Genomic DNA, 19,297 nt, shown 5'->3' on the forward strand with positions numbered 1-19,297 from the left:
ATATATATATATATATATTCAATCGAAAGTGTGTTTTAACCTTTTTGAAACGCTGTATACAATATATGGTATTTTTCTGTTAAAGGAGACCGTTGGCAAGGGTTAATTTTTTTTGCCAAACCAAACTTAATAATCAATCATTGATAATCACCGGTAGTTATTTTTAATAATCTGATTTTAAAATTCTGATATTTCTAACAATCTGATAAGAAATGTGAGTGGCATTGCCCAGTATACTCTACATTGATGTTATTTGTTTGTTTTTTTAGGGAAGTGCTACTGCCCCATATACATTTTCTCGATATACGCTACACTGATGTTTTTTAAGGTAAGTACCACTGCTCCCGGTATTCCCTATACTGACCGTTGAGGTGAAGGGTATTGGATCAGTATTCAATATTTCTGCTACTGTAAAATTCTATCATAATTAATCCCTCGTTCAAGGTCTTTACCGAAAGCTTTAGTAAATCTCGCGTTTTACCTCAAAGAAATGATAAAAATACGAAGTGGAATCATATTAAAGCATACTTCGGACTTACCAATCCACATTGGTAAAACTTAGGTTTTACTAGTAAAACCTTAGATTTACCTAACTTCGGGTGTTTACAATGACTTGTACATTTAATGTGTGCCGTTTATTATTGTTATATTGTTTTGTATTGTTTGTTTTTCGTATTTGTTAATGTATTGCTTATTAAAGGTATTTTTATTATCATTTTTTTTTTGAAGCAACAACTAAGTAGTTTTAAATGTAGCATTTTGCGACGCATAGTGTTAATGCATTATTTTTTAAAAATATATAACATTTAAGAAACATTTCTATGCGTTACAATGTTTTCCAACAAATTAAAACAGTAAATATAAAGATAGTTAGCCTACACTACTGGCAATAAATTAATAAACATGTCATTTTTTAAGGAACACTCATTTCTTAAAGTTTGTGAGTTTGTGCATGTGAAATTTTCGTATTAGAATTTTTAAAAAAATTTATAAGTATGTACTTAAAACGCCACGCTTTAAAGTTATTTTAAATAAATTTTTGTTTCACTTAAAATTTTATTTTCTGCTATTAATTTTATTTTTGATTATTTACTAATTTTTTAGTAAATCCTGCAAAGTTAAAAGGGGGGGAGTTTACCATCGTAAAAGTTAGCAGGTATCTGTCGTGATATCTGAAACTTATTTTTCTAGATTTTTTAACAAAATGAAGAACCTGCTAAAAAATTCCTCATAAATTATTTAATCATTACATTTTTCTCGTTCGTAGATAAATTACTTAAAACTAAATTCGGTATTATATTTTAATTTATTTTTTATTACTGAAATTATAAAACGAACATTAAACTAACGAATTTCAATAAAATATTTGAAAGCATAGATAACAAATAGCCTTAATTTTTAATAAATTCCTCCTCCTCTTCCCCCCTAGAAAAAAGTATTTCTTCTCACTCAAAAAAATCTCTTACTTTTTAAATAAAAAATCTAGAATTATTTACGGCTTAATTAAATCTAGAATTATTTACGGCTTAATATTATAAATCTAGAATTATTTACGGCTTAATATATTCAATGAGCCTCTTACTTATATATGCACTGTAAAAAAATCAAGAAATAGTTGACACCATTTTTGGTATTAAGGTGAGCTAAATGCATTTCTAAGTACAGTACTGGAGTTAACGTGTAAAAATTATACAGAATAACAAGCATTTGTAAGAACTAGGGCAAAAATATTCCTAAAAAGGTGCTTGTTTTTTAAAAACGAAATATTTTTGCGGTTAAATCATAAATTGAGTCTAATATACATGAAAATATATGTCAGTAAAAAGACAAACAAGAAATGAATAAATAAGCAAATAACATGTAAATAATATTTCCTTTTCTTTTAAGAAAAAAATGAATAAACAATAACTATACGGTAAAAAAAATTCCTGATCAATTACGGTATAAAATATCAGAACTTTGAGTGCGTCATCCGTAAAATCCATTTTATCGTAGAATATTATACCGTAATTTTTGTTTAATTAAAGTGATTTAGCAATTTTTCTTGTAATTATTACTGTAAAACTTACCGTATATCGTGTTTTTTTGGTTCCGTAACATGTTCAGGTAAAAATAGATTTTAATGTAAAAGATGCCGGTACTTTTTACCATAATTTGATCCGGAAATTTTTTCAATGTACATTCTACTGAACAAAATGAAATCATACTCACGCTGTAAAACCCTCCTCCAGTTTTTGCCTGCATAACTGCAAAATTCAATTCTATTAATTTATTAAATTTTAAAATGTTAAATATTTATTCTGAAATCTCTGAAAAATAAACATAATGAACAAAACATCCGCAAAACTGGAAAAGTCATTAAAGCAAATAAAAAACAAGTTTTGATGATTTACAGATCGCTCTTTTTTTTTTGTCCGTTGCTTTGAAGGAAAAATGTTTTTTCTCCAAAATGATTATATTCTGTAATTTTTATTACAATTAAAAAAAATTCTTCAATATGATTACATTCAAATTGGTGTATTATATTTGTCAGAGTTATTTTTTTAAGTAAAGTTAGTCACATTTTTCGTAAATATTCAAGTTAAAAAGCAGGTGTCTAATTTTTTTCCAACATTCTTAAAAAAATTATTTAATATCCATATTTTTTTTATCATATACTCATAACTTATCTACAATGGCTCAATAGTTAAAACACTAGGTTGTCCTCGTGATGGACTGGATTTATTGCCAACATCACGCCATTGGTCACAAAATTGAGGATTCGTAACCTCTAGGATCCCCATAGCCCACTACGAAATGTTGTGGGAATGCTTCACTCGCTTAGCATTTTTTACTTTGTATTATTTTAAAACCATTCATATCCAATGTTATAATATAGAAATTGTATAAAAATTACATTTTCATAAAAGTACAATAATTATCAAGCTCGTGCTTTAAAACATTAAAAGCATTGTCATAAAATAATTTCTTAACATTCTTAACAATTTTCTTACAATACAATTTAATCAGTGAAAATTTAATCAGAAATTGATAAATATTCTAATTCTCTATATTTTTAAGAATATTTAGTGCTTTATTTTTATCCTCATCTTTTGAAATGAGAGCTTCTATTCCTTTAACATGGAATAAATATAATGCATAATATTTAATAAAAAGTACTCTTTTTTGTAAGGATTAAATTGAATTCGACGTTATCAGGATTTAACTCATTTTTGTTACTATTATTTCATATCTGTTAAGATTTAAAAGATTTCATTATTTTGACTTGAGAAAGAAGTTTTGTTGCACTGTAATTCAATATTCAATGAATGAAAGTCAGTTTTAATCAATTTGATAAGTTAGACAAAAAGATAACAGTTTAACTAAATGATAAACGTGTAGTATAAGCGAGTTTTTAAAGTAATCTTTACAGTCATATGTTAAATTCCATTATTTATCTGCATTGTAAAACATTCCGAAAAAAAATTTATTATTTTAATGGGAACATATTACGGGGCAAAAAATCTGATAAACCGTATTTTTTACAGTAATAGTTAGGAGTTAAAATCTTGCGATATGTAAAACTATGAATATCAGAAAAATCTAAAAAATAATTTTAAAAAAAAAATTAAAATGTTCGCTTCATTTGTATAAGACCAAAATTACAAATCCTGATATAACAGAAATTCAAAAACAAAACATTTTCAAATACTAACTTTTCTAACTTTTTCATCATTGTAACCAAGCCATCCTGCGCTAGTACAATATGCTGGAAACCCATTTTTTAAAATTTCATTTTCTACAAAAAAAAATGTAATATTACATGTAATATTACTAAATTAAATTAAACCTAGTAATCAATAAATAATAATAAAGATTCAATTTAGAGCAATTAAAATCCTTAACTCCTAAAATCAAACTTATCTCTTTATTATTTTCTTTCATTTGATTTTATAATGTGCTTTATGTCATACTTCAAATAAATAGGTATTTTCAACTCGAGAAGAAGAATACCGCTGAAATCCCATAGTTGTGTCTAATCACAGAATTGTGTGTGGCATGTTAACGTTACAGCTATTAGGCTTATTTTATTATCAATCAAAATCAAGTTTCAGTTCAGATTTAAGTCGATATCTGTAAGCGATGTCTCTAATGTGCGTCAAAACTGACTAATTCATGGCATAGACAAATGCCATGATTCAGCACCCACGCGTGACATAACTTGTTTGTAAGTATCCAATAATGATTCTGAATCTTAATGTTTGACGTTTTTGAAACTCTAAAACAACCAATGTTTACATCAGATAGATAATGGCCAAACGTAACAGAGCTTTGTACAAAAGAAAAAGTGTCAAGAAACAAAATTAAAAAGTGTGATGAAAAAATAAAAAAAGTAGTGTAAAGGAACATTAAACGGTGTAATGGAACAAATTTTCTTGTAAACAGTTCAATTTCTTCAAACAGAGTAATTCTTTGAGGATTTAGCAGCCTAGTGAATATTTAAATTTCATTCCAAATTGATCTGCACCTCTTATAATATAACATGAAGACGCAAAAGATTATTTAAAATTATTAAAACTGGAAGGTTTTAGGCAATATAATCTGAAGCCATATTTTTTTATCAAAATTTTCCTTAATATTTTCTTTATCTAGTTATTTTACAACATTTCAGAATTTTACCAAAAATGCACTCCTGAACAATTTTGAAATGTGGCTAGTAATTGCATTCCTGAATCTCTTCAATTGTAACAAAAATTAACAATTAGCATGTATTTTACTATATTCATTTTATTATATAGTCACGTCAGGTAATAAAATTAAATAATTGTATTTATCTAGTATGAAGAAAAAAAGTTTGGCGCATAACATCATACAAACGCAAACGATATCATAATATTAGCAATTTTATTATTTTTGCGCAAAATGAAGAACTCCGCTTCGAATAATTATTCCGCACAAATAATAATTCCGCTCAAAAAGAATAATTCAGTTTTCCGATAAAACATTTGAACTGTTTTGAACCACAATATTATTTAAAGTTGTACAGTAACTAAAGTGGTAAGTTGAATTATACATGATCCATAATCCTTCATGAATTTCAATTACTCGATAGTTTTTCAACCAGAACTGAATCAAGGCTTAGTTTAAAACCATACTAATTTTAAAGTTGTAAAAAAAGTATGGTTCGGGTACCAATATTACGATTCAACGTTGAACCGTTATTTCAAGAGTTCGAAAGTTTTTCTGAATTGAATTATCTACCAAATTATTATTATTTTTATTTATTATCTAATACCACAATGTTGATATCAATTATAATAGGGCTTAAGTTCTTTGCCATATAACATTAAGATTACTTATTCTGTATAAATATTATGAAAAAACTATGTAAATAAAAGGGGTTGCATGTCATGTATAACAGCTATATATATTACAACTACATACATAATAAATAACTATATATAATAGCTGCATACATAATAACTACAGATAATAGTTGCATACATAATAACTATTTATAATAGATTCATAACTTGTACAACTCATTGAAGAAAATGTCTATTTTATACCTCTTTCCTTTTTTCCATTTTCTTTGCTTTTTAAATATTCTACAAAATAAAAAATATCGTGAATAAATGCTGATGCAATTTAAGAAAAATAAAAACAAATGGCTAAAATCATCTAGATTCGAACTCTAATCTTCTAGACAGTAAAATAGTTCAGGAAGACGCTCCAAAAGTTAGGGTTTTTTTTTTTAATAAACTTAAGTATTTCCGTACAAAAAATAACTACAGTTTTATGGAATTTCTCTAACATAAAACGATGCAAAAGTTTTATCATAGCATAATAAATTTCTGGAACATAAAATCTTATTAGCTTAATAACATCATAAAGATTTTTTTTAAATGATGTACAAAATGCCTTGGAGCTTTATTTCTTAAATAAAATTGTTCGCAAAACTTCATTATTTTTTTTGTTCATATTTAATTGTGAATGATAAAGAAGAAATAGAATTTTCAAATGATATTTCGTCTTTCAAATTTTATTTCAGTTTATTAAGTCGTAAAAAAGTTTTCATAATTCCTATTTGACAAAAAAGAACGGGGAATAACTATTCGTAACTACTTCGACAAATCTTTAAGGAATTACATTTTCAGTAGCAAAGTTTATAAAGTTAAAACGCATTTAACCTTCTAGGTTTAATGTAGTGAACTGTTCTGAAATAATATACCAAGTATAAGACCCGCACTATTCAGCTTCACCAAGGATATTGAATTCCCTTTTTAAATATTTTAAACAGTAATAATAACTTATTTATATAATATTGTTAATAAAAAAATCATACAATCGCATATGTTGCATATTTGATCAATCTCAAAAGCTAAAATGCATAACATATCTTAAAACCCAGTTAAGCATTTAGAATTTTAGAATCTATAAATTTGAATTTATATAAATACTTTTATTGATTTTGGGTTAAAATAATTTCATTCTAGAAATAATTCTTTATATTATTACTACATTATCATTATTATACTATATTAATTATCATAATCATTATTATAATATTTATTATTATGATTATTTTATTATAATGATTATTATTACTATAATAATTATCGTAATTATTATTATTATAGTCTTCGTTTACATAATCATTTTTATTATAATGATTATTATGATAATTATCATTTTAATCACTATTGTAATCGTTATTATAATATTTATTATTATGATTAATGTTATTATAATTATTATTATTATACTCCTTATCATCATCATCATCATTACTATTATTATTCATTAATTTTGATAAGAAACCTTAACTATTTGTTTCTGTAATTTATTTGAGGTTGTCAAAAATAATGATGATCATTATTAATTAATTTTTAAGAATATTTCATTTCTTAATTTCTTATTTAATTAAATTACATTATTACATTACGAGAAGTAAACACATTATTGAAAATGTAAATGCAAAATATTTTATATTACTAACATTTACATTTACCGTGTACCTTATTAAAGGTAAATTTAAAATATCCCTTATTGTTATTAAACGGTATAGGTAAAATATCTTATTTTGGTAAAAAAAAAAAAAATTATGATTTTTTAAAACTTTTAACATGGAGTAGTTTTTTTTTCTATTGGAGTCACTCGAAAATGTTAATTAATAAGACTTTGGAAAATAATAATTTCGCAAAAAAAGTTTCCCAGCTCGAGTTGAAACACAAGGTCGAAAACAATCTACAATTTTTTTTTCTGACAACCGCCATTACTTAAATAAGTAAACATGAAAATAAATCTTTAATATACTCACTTACAGCTTCCTCTTTTGTAATCACGTCAGTACTAAAAGAAATATATAAGTTTAGAAAGTTTGAAGTGGAAGTTAATGATGAAGTTATTGACCAAAATTATATTTTAATACTTAGCACTAACATGTAACGAAAATCTATGGTAGAGACGAGTTTTTCTGGCTCCTAAAAAAAAAATGTTGCAATGAACATCGCATTGAAGAATGAGCAATTTCTTTGAATAAAGTAATCTTTAACATAATTCCAAGGCTCCTTTAGTTTAAATGTTAAAATATAAAGTTCTTTAACTACTATAAAACATTTTAAATTTTATTTAAACTATCAGAACACATACACTGTTAGAATTTTCATTCAAAAATTACGGTAAAATAACCGGTAAAGGTATGTCCACAATTAGCTGTAAAGTTTACGGTACAAAAATTTTTTCACCTTTCCGGATCGTTTAAACTAATTAGTTATCGTTTACAACTAATATGGTGAAAAGACAATGAAAACAAAAATATTCCTTTTTTAACCATTTACGTCTAGCATGCTTTCAAGCTCATAAAAAGTAAATTTAACTAGATATTGGAGCTTGGCTTTTCGTTAGGTAATGTGCATTAGAGGTAGGTTGCGGATGAGTTGTGTTTTACCAAATGAACATCGGAATGTTTTTTTATCAATTATCTGGATGTTTCACCTATCGTAAGAGATAAGAAATACTTGACAATTTGTGTTTAGAAAGTTTTTGGTACTGATATCTTTGCATGAATGAAATTATCGTATTCTAATAGTCCAGGGTCACAAATTCAGGAGTGCAGGACACTGAAAACTCTTCATGTGTTGAAAGAAGAGAGGAAATATTGTGATGCCAAGGAACGAAGTGAATTCATTAAGTGAGCGCAGTTGGCTTATTTAACCGGCTATTTAACCGTATTATGTGAAATTAGGTAATAAGCGGTTTTTCTAACAGTAAACTGTTTGAATACCATCTTATTTATAGTTATTTTACTGTTTTGTTTGAATATAGTAAAATAACAATTAAATAAATAGTTATTTAACCATTTATTCAGAGGAATTTCTAACAGTGTGGTTTAAACTAAATATTTCATACAGTTGCATTATTTAAAATAGTTCTTTATAGATAGAATTAAGTTGAAAGAGATTTAAATTGTTTATTGTAAATTAAAAAGTTTATTATTAGCACAGTTTATTAGAAGAACACAGTAGCGGCATCTTAGTGGATATAAGAAAGCAAGCTTTAGAATATCTAAATGTCCCGCAACATCAAGAAATTATATTGTAAAAATTTCCGAATCAAATTAAGGTATGAAGTACTGGCACTTTGGGTACATTATCCGTAAAATCAGATTTACCGTAAAATCCACTTTTACCGTGAAATATTATAGCGTTATTATACAACAATATTTATGTAATTAAAGTAGATTCAGTGATTTTACGGTAATCATTACTGTAAAAATAGCAGTGTTAAATTTTTTTTGTTCAGTCTTGTGCTCCGTTAAAATAAGGATTTTACTGTAAAAAGTACCAGCACCTCGAGTACAGATACTTTTACCGTAACTTGATCCGGGATTTTTTATAGTGTATTCAGAAGAAAAAAAAAATTTTATTTAAAACCGTTTCCTATAAAATCGTACAGACAATCGTCAAAGATATGTTCTTAACAACCGACAATAGCATGTTCTTAATTAAAAAATTTAAGTCTTTTTTAAAATGACGATTATCATTGTGATCCCTTAAAATCTTTAATTTATTGCAAGCGTATAGAAAAGCAAGCATGCAAAAATGCCAACTTGAAAACGGTAGTCTATTTTTTATATTCTTATACAAAAAATTTTCTTATTTAAAAAATTCCGGATCAAATAACGGGAAAAAATGCCGGCAGTTTGGGTACATCATCCAAAACATCCATTTTACCTTAAAATATAATTTATAATGCAATTCTTTCTACTGTAATTATTATTATAAAAATAAAATTACAGTATTATCAGGTTTTCTGTTCCGTAACATGTTCCAGTAAAAATTAATTTTATGGTAAGTTAAAGATTGTAAGGAAAATGGATTTTATGGCACCCTGAGTGTCGATACTTCTTACCGTCAGTTGATCCTGAATTTTTAACAGAGTATTCGCGATACAAATATCATAACAAACTTATCTCAAAACAAGTTTAAACTTCAAACCCAACTTTTCGTGATTGACTATAAATGCTCGTATTTGATAGAAGATAGAATAATTACAGTCACTCGCGTAAAATCAAGAGCCCGGAATCAGAATTTACATCTGCAGCTCTAATTTTATGAATCCAACTTTATCTCAGACCTCAACGCAATCAGGGAACAGATATTAGGTTGTAAAAATTCAGCTTAATCAAATATGAATGTTGCAAAATTTGCGAATGTAAAGTCCTTATACATAAAAACTTTTTAAGTTCCTTAAATTTAAATTAATTTTTAAACAATGAAACTAAAACAATCGAATAAATCACTATACAGTTGAACCTGTAACCAAATAACAAAAAAAAGTCTTTACTTTTTGTTCTTTGTTTGTTCGTCTGTCTGTCTGTCTGTCTGGTTGTTTGCTTGTTTGTTTGTTTGTTTGTTTGTTTGTTTGTTTGTTTGTTTGTTTGTTTGTTTTTTAAAAAAAGAAGAAAATTAAGATGAAAAGTAATCTGGCGATGCTGTAATAATCTGCAGCACCCTCTGCTGTGCAGGAGAATTTGTGCTACCGGGATCAAGATTTAGGATTTAAAATAAAAACAGAATTGCAAAAAAACTTAAATAAGTAATGCAACTACGGCGAGAGTAACTTGATGTAATAAAATCAATAATCTAAACATACAAAAATTCTATACCATATCAGCTAGTAATTTCCACAAAGGTTTTCCTTCCTTTCTTGCCCATAAATCCCACAATGCATTGAGAATTGCAGCTGTTGCTAAATGAATTACTCCTTTTTCAGGACCAATCTAAGCAGTAAAAAAATTAAAAATTATTAAAAATTAAAATTAGAAAAAGATATTTTTCCATTAAAAAAGTATATTAAAACAAGGGGAAATTTTAATTATGAATCTGAAAAGAATTTAAGAGAGTAAATTTTAATTTCAGTTCATATATTCATATGATGGCTTACTTACCCTACTGGTCAGAGGTAATGCTATTTAATTCCTACGGATTGCCGTATACAAATTTTGAATCTATGATTTAAATCAATACCGATAACCCCTGCAAAAACCAATACATGCAAATATTTTTTTCCTTTTTATTTAACTTTTTGTTTTTATTTAACTTTTTGCTTTTTTGTTTAACTATTGTTTTTATTAAGAAATATTTAGAAAAAATTAGTTATAATCTATTTCAAATTTCTAAAAGCAATTCGTAAATTTCTGTTCTTTTTTTTTCTATCTATGTAATCTTCATTAAAAATTATTTCAAATTCTTTTTTATTCGTTAGAAACAACAATTTACTCAGAGATATTTTAACCCCTTATTATCTAAATATATTAGTTTCTAATAATTATTTGTCATTTCGCTGTCTATTAAATTGAAAAATAAATTTTTTTTATCGAAAACTAACTTTAACTAAATCTATTTCAAATTTCCAAAATTAACCTGTTCTTTTAATTCAATTCCAGTAAATCACAATTAAAATTCTGCTTTATTCGCAAGTAAATAATAAATTTCCAAAAATTTTTTTAATCTCTAAAAATCTTATAATCTTCCAATATCTAATAAGAAGTTTTCCTTCAGTTGTAGATTATATTGAAGAAAAATAATGTTTTAAACGAAAAATAGTTTTAACGAAATCTATTTCAAGTTATTACCAAAAGTAATTCTTAAATTTCAGTTCTTTTATTCTTATTTTTGTATTTTTAATTGAAATTCTACTGCATTCGTAAATAACCAATCATTTCCCTAAAAATCTTTTAGTCTTTAATAATTTAACAATTCAAGTCTCTAAGAATAAATTATTCTTTAGTTTTCTATTAAATTATGGAAAAGGCATGTTTATAAGGAAAACCAATATTTACTTAACCTATTTCCAATTTCCAAAAAAAGTCCATATCCTTTATTTTTATTTTTATATTCTTAATTAAAATTCTGTTCTATTCGCAGGCAATAAACGTAAAAATATTTTAGTCTTTAATAATCTAAATCGTCTAATATCTAATAACAAATTTTCATTCTCTTGAAATTAAATTATGAAAAAAACGTGTTTTTAAGAAAACTAATTTTAATTCAATTTTTTTTAAATTCCTAACGCGAAGATTTCTAACAGCACGTAGTATTTCCTGCACTAGCGTGTGATTTCAATATTTGCATGGTAGTTTAAATAATTGTTACTAACTACAACAAGAAGCAGTTTTTTCAAATATACTCTATAACAAAAAAATCGACACACCAAGAAGCAATCATCCGATTGCTTAGAAATTTCAGATTACAGTGGTGCATGGCTCGATCAGGCTGGAATGATGCCGACTGGGGACGTCTAGTCTTTAGCGAGGAATCCCGCTTCCAACTGTGTCCTAACGATCATCGAAGACGTTGTTTGGAGACGCAAAGGGCAGAGGGGGGATCCTGCTTTCACTATTGCACGCCACACCGGCCCTCAACAAGGCATTATGATCTGGGGTGCCATTTCCTTTGACAGCCGGACCCCTTTGGTCGTCATTAGAGGTACACTTACTGCACAATGGTACGTCGACGACATCCAAAGACCTGTTTTGCTACCGTTCCTTTTGCAGCGCCCTGGACTGGTTTTTCAGCAGGACAATTGCCAGACCACATACGGCACGTGTTGCTATGAACTGTCTGCAAGCTTGTCAAACTCTTCCTTGGCCTGCCAGATCACCAGATCTCTCTTCCATCGAGCATGTCTGGAATATGATGGGAAGGCGATTGCATCTGCCACGGAATGTTGATAACCTCGTTCGACAATTGGATCGAATTAGGGCAGGAAATACCGCAAGAGACCATCCGGGAGCTTTATCGGTGTATGCCACGCCGTGTGGCAGCTTGTATCCAGGCTAGAGACAGGTCAACACCTTATTGAACTTGTTACTGTAACTCTGCAATAAATTATTCAATTGTTCTGAAATTTTAATCATTTACTATTCTGTACATTGTCTTCCTATCCACCAATTTTTGTTTCAATCGGACCACTCCTTCTTGGTGCGTCGATTTTTTTGTTATAGAGTGTATAATTTTTTACTTTTTCTTTTCTTTCAGATTGAATTATAGAGACAATGCGCTTTTTACAAAAAAATATTTCAGCTAACTTTTAAAAGATTGGTATGTAAGGATTTCAACATTGCGTTAGCTTTTCAAAACCAAGAAGTATTTTTAATACTATGTATTATATTATAAAACACACACACACACACAACATTAATAACAACTAAAAACTAAAGCAACTTCCTAACAAATCGTTTTCTTTTAGTGTTTTGTATGTTCATGTCTATCTTGTTTTTATACGAATTCCATTTAAAAAATTTAAATGTATTTCTAAAGTTTTTTTCTTCATAAAAGTAAAATACTAATTTAACTCAAAATAAGAAAAATGCTTTTCCTCAATAAGTTTCGTTGTCCGTAATCAATAACTCTCTTCCTAAAGTGAATACATTTCTTAAAAAAAAAATTGCATTAAAAATGAAAAAATTTAATTGCTAGCTTTCAAATGACTTTTTATAAAAATTTACAATGACAAACAGAAATATATCATATCCTGAAATAGAATTTGAGGTGTTAAAAGAACAGCTGCATTCCATTTTAAAACAAAGTAAAGCAAATAGAAATTGCTTTTTATAAATAAATAAAAATTTCACAGAAACGTTTCAATACAAAAAAAAACAATCTAATTTGAAATACTTTTTAAGTCTATTTACATTTGCGTAAAACAAATTATCTTTTTAATCCTAAATAATATTTTACATCAAAACCAGATGGCATAGAATGCTAAAAGCAATTACTTCTTTTTTTATTTCTACCAACATAAGAACGAATTTAGTATTAAAATTCAAATGTTTCTTTTACTAGAATCTAAAAACTGAAAACACATATTTACTACTTTTAAATTGAGAAACTTACTTAAAGTTTCTGCATATTCAATGCAATAAGTGGATTAAGTCAAGCCTTAAAAAATTCTATTGAGAAAATTTCTTTTTAGAGAAAAAAAGCTTAAAATTCAGCAAAGAAATATTTTCAAAAATAAAGTAAAGAAAATTTCAATTTTTGGTGAATAAAATTGAGGATATTTATATCGCTTTAATCTCAAAGTATCTCATAAAGATTTTATAAATTTATCCTTTTTGTATAAAATTACTTTTAAAGTGTAATTACTTTTTCTGCCCTCAATTGGTTCAAAAGAAAAGATTTGATAAGGAAAAGATAAGAAGTTTAAGTAAATTACATAAATTATTCCATGTACATTTTTGTTGTTTCTCGCAGTAAATTACTTTAATTTTTTAATATAAAATTTACATTTTGGTTAAAAAATATCTACTTAATAATATTTTGAATTTATGAAAAATAGTATCGAAATAAATTTAATAAGAATGTTCAAACAAAATTTTAATAGCTATAATAACTTTAATAGTTATAATAGCTTTAATAGCTGCAGTAGCTTTTAATATATTATGCATTTTAAAAATTCATATATTTTAAATATTATTCAAGTTTTAATAAACTAAATTGACAATCAAGTTTAAGCATAAAAACTCAAATATGGTAACACAATTAATCACAATAAGTATTGGCCAAATCAAAATTGTTCTTCATTTATCTTTTTTATGCAGGGTATTCTATAATTACCACTTTTAATATGCATTTTTAAAATCTTGAATGAAATCAGTGATAAATAGATTAATGATGAATGAATGATGGGGTTAAGAAATTCAAATTCATCATATGTGGAAATTCATCAGCATATGATGGATTTGAAATTCTTAACCTTCAAATATCGAAAAATGAGTTCCACTTAAGTCGAAAGATTGGTTCACTTAATGTTATTTTTACTTTATAATTATTTAGACACATTTCTTAAACTTATTGATCAAAACAAAGATTGTTTCCATCCATTTATTTTTCACAAACTCATTATTGTACCTTTAAATTATAGAACCTTTTTTTTTTTAGATGAATTTGGATTTCTTCATTCCAAATTGTGAGGATATAAAAAGAACTTCGAAGAACATTTAAATGTAACTAGCAACTGTACAGATAAGAATGTCACATCTTCATTTGAGAACTAAAGAGAGATTGACATGAAGTTAAGTTTAACTTATGAAGAACGTGTAAAAAATTATCCGAGAATCTAGTTTTTAACTAAACAAAACTGTAAGCTAGCAAGCATCACATACGATGGATTTGAATTTCTTAACCTAAAAATATGAGGAGATAAGAAATTGCTCAGGGCAATACTTAAATCTAGTGGCAAGGCAAAAGTAAGGGTCGCATAATGTTACTTTTATTTTTTAGATTTCAACCAAATTTTCAAAAATTCTTTTGGTCCATTTATTTCTTCACTAATTTATTGCTGCTCCAAAAAATTATTAAACGTTTTTTTTAAAATGGATTTTGACTTCTTATCCCGTAAATGTGAAGAGATGCGGACTTCAAATCCAACCACGGGGCAAAAGTTAAATCAGGAAACCGGTCGAAAGATAGGCTGCTTAATGTTATTTTCAGTTATTCTTCAAAATAATTTTTTTTCTTCAAAAATTATTTAATTAATTTCATTTCATCATGCGTCTTTTAAAATTTCTCACCTTATTTTTCTGCAATTTTTACTTTTCAGTTATCATTTTTTGAGAAACATGTTATTATTCTGCAGTTAGAATTACTACATGTATATTTCTCTATTTGAAAAATAAAAACTCATAGAAATAAAATCTCATATTAAAAAATCAAATCTCAAAGCCATAGTCAAGTTACAAAAAGAAAACAAGAAAGAAATTTAAAAAATAAAAAAAGTGGATGTTACAAAAAGTCAAACTGTTCTGCAGTGATTGGACAAAATGACACACCCTAAATAACTATTGACTTAATGATCATATTTTCTTTCACTCATTTCTCTCTGTATCTCTCTATATTCAAAATTAGTTAGCGCCACCACTGTTTTGGATGTTTAAATTTATGTAACATTTTGCTTCTCTGAGAAAAACCATAAGACTTAAAAACTTGAAATGAGTATGATGCGTAGAAGATGTACAGGAAGTACGAGGAAATAAAACAATTCAACACTCGATAATTAATTCGAGGATTACTTAACTGTTGAACTTGCAGCAAAAAAATATCATGCAGGCTAATCTATAGACAACAGAAATGCAACTACAGAATAGAAATTTGACGTGCTGAAAGGGCCATATTTGTTTATAAACTTTTTTTATGAAAAGTATTGCAACTTTAAGCGCTTTTCTGGCAAATTTTGTCATGCTTTTTTTTTTTTTTTTTTTTTTTTTTTTTTTTTTTTTTTTTTTTTTTTTTTANAGTTACGAAATCGAGCGAATTGGTAGGATGAAAATCTGATCATTAGATCTCGAATTACGAAAGTGTATTGAAAAATGAGCAAAGAGAACGATGAAATAAAAAAAATTTAAGATGGATTACTAAATCGAGAATTATAAACAATTGGACGTTTTTAATTTAAAAAAATACCATAATTGGCCAATCTACAGTCCGCTGAAATACAACTTACCATGTTTAAATTTAACGTGCTGAAAGGATCTTTCTTATTTATGAACTTAACGCAAATGTTTTTCTAAATTCCAATTTGCTCGAAGTAATTTTAAATGCTTTATACCGGAATTTTATGTCAGCATTTTTACTTTTAACTTACTTTACTTTTTTTTACTTACTTTATTTATCCATTGCGGAAAAGAAATTGATCTTCATTTTATAGGCTTGCGATTGACTTGATGTTGAAATTAACAAAAAAAATTAATAAAGAAAAATAAATAAAAAAATAAGAAGAGGGAGATTAAATATCGCCAAATATAAATTCTAACATTAATATCAAAATTTTTAAAAATATAAAGGCTCAAAACAGATAAGAACCGTTTTCAATTTGAACTGTTGAAATAATATAATATATAATAATATAATATCGCTATATGCCATTATAGAATAAAATTATTTCGAATTTATTTTTCCTTATTGTTTTACGCAGTATAATAAAAAATTCCTCCGATTATAATAAATAAGAAAATTATATTTGAAGTTATAATCATTTTTCAGACACCAACATGAGCGCCCTTCGGAATATTTTTTTCCAAGATCATTATTTTAAAAGAATTCATAATACCATTCATACTTCATTCCTTTCTGATTTTACCTCTTCTGAACTGACATTTTTTAAGAAAACGCAAACGATCGCTTGATATATGGTGTCGCCATCTAACAAATGAAAATGAAATAAACATCTACGAAAATAATGGTCGAAAAGTTTATGAACTTGAACTGAAAAACGGATAGTTTATAAATTAATTTATCACCTTTTTTTTTTCTTTTCACTCAAATTAAAATAACTCCCTAAATATTTTTTTTTTAAAAAGTAAAGCATTTTTGATTTAATAGGCAGTTTTTTTAATACTGTTTAAGACTTATTTATATGCACTAAAACTAGTATTTTCATACATTCAGTCAAATGATCATGTTTGTTAGGTAATAAGTAAAGAGAGATAGACCACAACGGTTATTGTTTAATCCCAAAAACAACTCTAAGTACTAACAGATATAATTAATTAGTAAGCTCTTAGTTATTAAAAACTGATTAATTATGTATAGAGAAATCTATTACTAAACTGACAAATAGCAAGTAATTAATCATATACTTAATTATTAAATTATACATAAATGAATTTTTTATTAAATGAACATTTGAGCAATTAATAATCATTGAATAATCGATATTCAAATTAAGATTGCCACCTCAGATCCTTAGGAAGAGAAGAGACAGAAAACGGCTGGTTCGAATGTGGCCAATAAGTCTTTCATTTTTTATAATATGCTTACATAAATTTGTAAACAGAGGCTGCGGCTGTTTCTCATTTCCTCAAACAGAAGTGTGTGTTCCGCATAAATCAAACAACTTAGAACTTAAATATTTATTTGAAACACCTTATAAACAGATCACAAAGAAAAAAATAAACACTTTGATTAACTTTTGATCTAATGATCGGATTTTTAAGTATACTAGAATTCACTTTTTACGGTTTCGCAGCCTAACCCTAAATATGCTAATTAACTTGTGCATTTTAAATTATAAAATCAGACATTTAAACGCATTTTCTCTGAATAAGCATATCTTTTATTCAATTTGGTTTCTTAACTCTCAAAAGCGGACATGGGAAATTGTCGCAATCTGCAAAACAGTTTAGTTTAGGCATCTCAAAGAAGTCACATTTTTAAATTTTTAATTTTCATGAACTAAATAACAGATTTCCTCCAGATTTTGGCTTTTAAAAATTAAACTAGGATTTCCAAAAATTCGTATATTATAAAATCCACATTTTTTAGCTCATTATTAAAATAAATAATATGTAATATAAATAATATAAAAAAATAATAATAAATATTTATAAATTTATAAGTAATTATTATTTTCATGAAATCCTCTTAGATTAAACACATTTTATAATCTTGCGCAGAAAAATAATTTTTCTTAGCTTTATTATTTGGGAAAAAATTATAATCATCACTGAAAAACTTTTAGGCTTGTAGTATAAGAAAAACATTTTTGTTTAGTATACAAAATTATTTTTAAACATACCCATCTCAATTGAGAGTCACTAGTTAATTCTCGCCAAAATCCAGCAAAATTATCAAAGATACTCAGTATATTTCTTCCAATGACTATTGGAGATAAAGCTTTTATTGCTGCTACAACTGAAAATTTGAAAACATATTTAAGTAATTAATATGAAGAGTTAACAAAAATAAAATAAAATAAATTTTTTTTTTTTTTTTTTTTCAGAATTCTAATATGCAAGGTGATTCAGAAGTAGTAATTGGAAGCTTTTGAAACTTTGTTAACGCAAAGCTTATGAACGGAATTACAATAATCCTCTCACATTGACATTAAAAGGTTTCGAGAAAAAATAGAAAAAAAGTTCTAAAAAATAAAAATCATAGAAAAAAATATGGAATAAATATCAATAATTTTAATCCAAAAAAATTTCAAAATTCATGAAATAATTAAAATTATTCTTATTTTGCATTAAAATTAACTTCTTTTTTGTTTAACTTTACAGCTGTTAAGTGAGGAATTGATAGTTTTTTTTAATCATGTTATGTTAAAAAGTATCAAATTGCATATATTATAGACATCGTATTAATAAAGTCAGTTTATTTTTATTATTATTATTTCATTTTGCCACCAACATTGTACAGTTAATCCATATAACAGATGCGCTTTGTCTTTTAATCGATTCAGCATTTCACCCTCTTTTAAAAAAGAATCTAAAAGTGTTCCCTCTTGCAAAAACATTTTTATGACATTATATTCTTTTAAATTTCATTTTTTCACTGATATTGAGCAGTTAATCCACACATCAAATGCGGAAAGACATTTTTTTTAATTTCATTTTTTCTATTCATTTTCATTTTTTAATTTAACCGACATTGAATAGTTATAGCTACATTAAACATAGTTCTAAAATCAAACTTCGTGGATATTTTAAAAAATGTTTCTTTACATTTAAATAAGAAAAATATTAAGAAAGGGGGAAATATCGTAATACATTCCTATACAACAGAGAAGAAGGAAGGGTCAGACATGGAACAAGTCTTCTCCCCACAGATAGCGTATTCGAGCGTTGCGATCGTCAATAGCACGAGGATAGCAGTAGGACTCTTACCAATCCTGCACATTATCAGACTACTATAAATATTTTATATCAGCAGTGTGAGCTGGTCTGAAGTCGGCCATGTATAAAATTTGAGCTCAGGTCAGAAGCAAGAGATCTATCCCCCTTTTGGATTTTTTTTTTCTTCTAATACTCACC

At 26.5% G+C, this 19,297-nt stretch overlaps 1 protein-coding gene across 1 annotated transcript in view; it reads right to left on the reverse strand.

The window, feature by feature from the left end:
- Nucleotides 1-19,297, reverse strand: part of LOC107454014 (mitochondrial enolase superfamily member 1) — a 33,749-nt gene that overhangs the window by 10,262 nt on the left and 4,190 nt on the right. Inside the window, exons 3-9 of the mRNA XM_043046463.2 lie at nt 18,064-18,179; nt 10,151-10,264; nt 7,423-7,463; nt 7,301-7,332; nt 5,550-5,588; nt 3,696-3,778; nt 2,212-2,246 (exon numbers count right to left, since the gene is read on the reverse strand). Coding sequence (XP_042902397.1) covers nt 2,212-2,246; nt 3,696-3,778; nt 5,550-5,588; nt 7,301-7,332; nt 7,423-7,463; nt 10,151-10,264; nt 18,064-18,179 — 460 coding nt within the window. The remainder of the gene's footprint in view (nt 1-2,211; nt 2,247-3,695; nt 3,779-5,549; nt 5,589-7,300; nt 7,333-7,422; nt 7,464-10,150; nt 10,265-18,063; nt 18,180-19,297) is intronic.

This window comes from Parasteatoda tepidariorum, chromosome 5, assembly GCF_043381705.1.
Source record: "Parasteatoda tepidariorum isolate YZ-2023 chromosome 5, CAS_Ptep_4.0, whole genome shotgun sequence".
Lineage (NCBI taxonomy): Eukaryota > Metazoa > Arthropoda > Arachnida > Araneae > Theridiidae > Parasteatoda > Parasteatoda tepidariorum.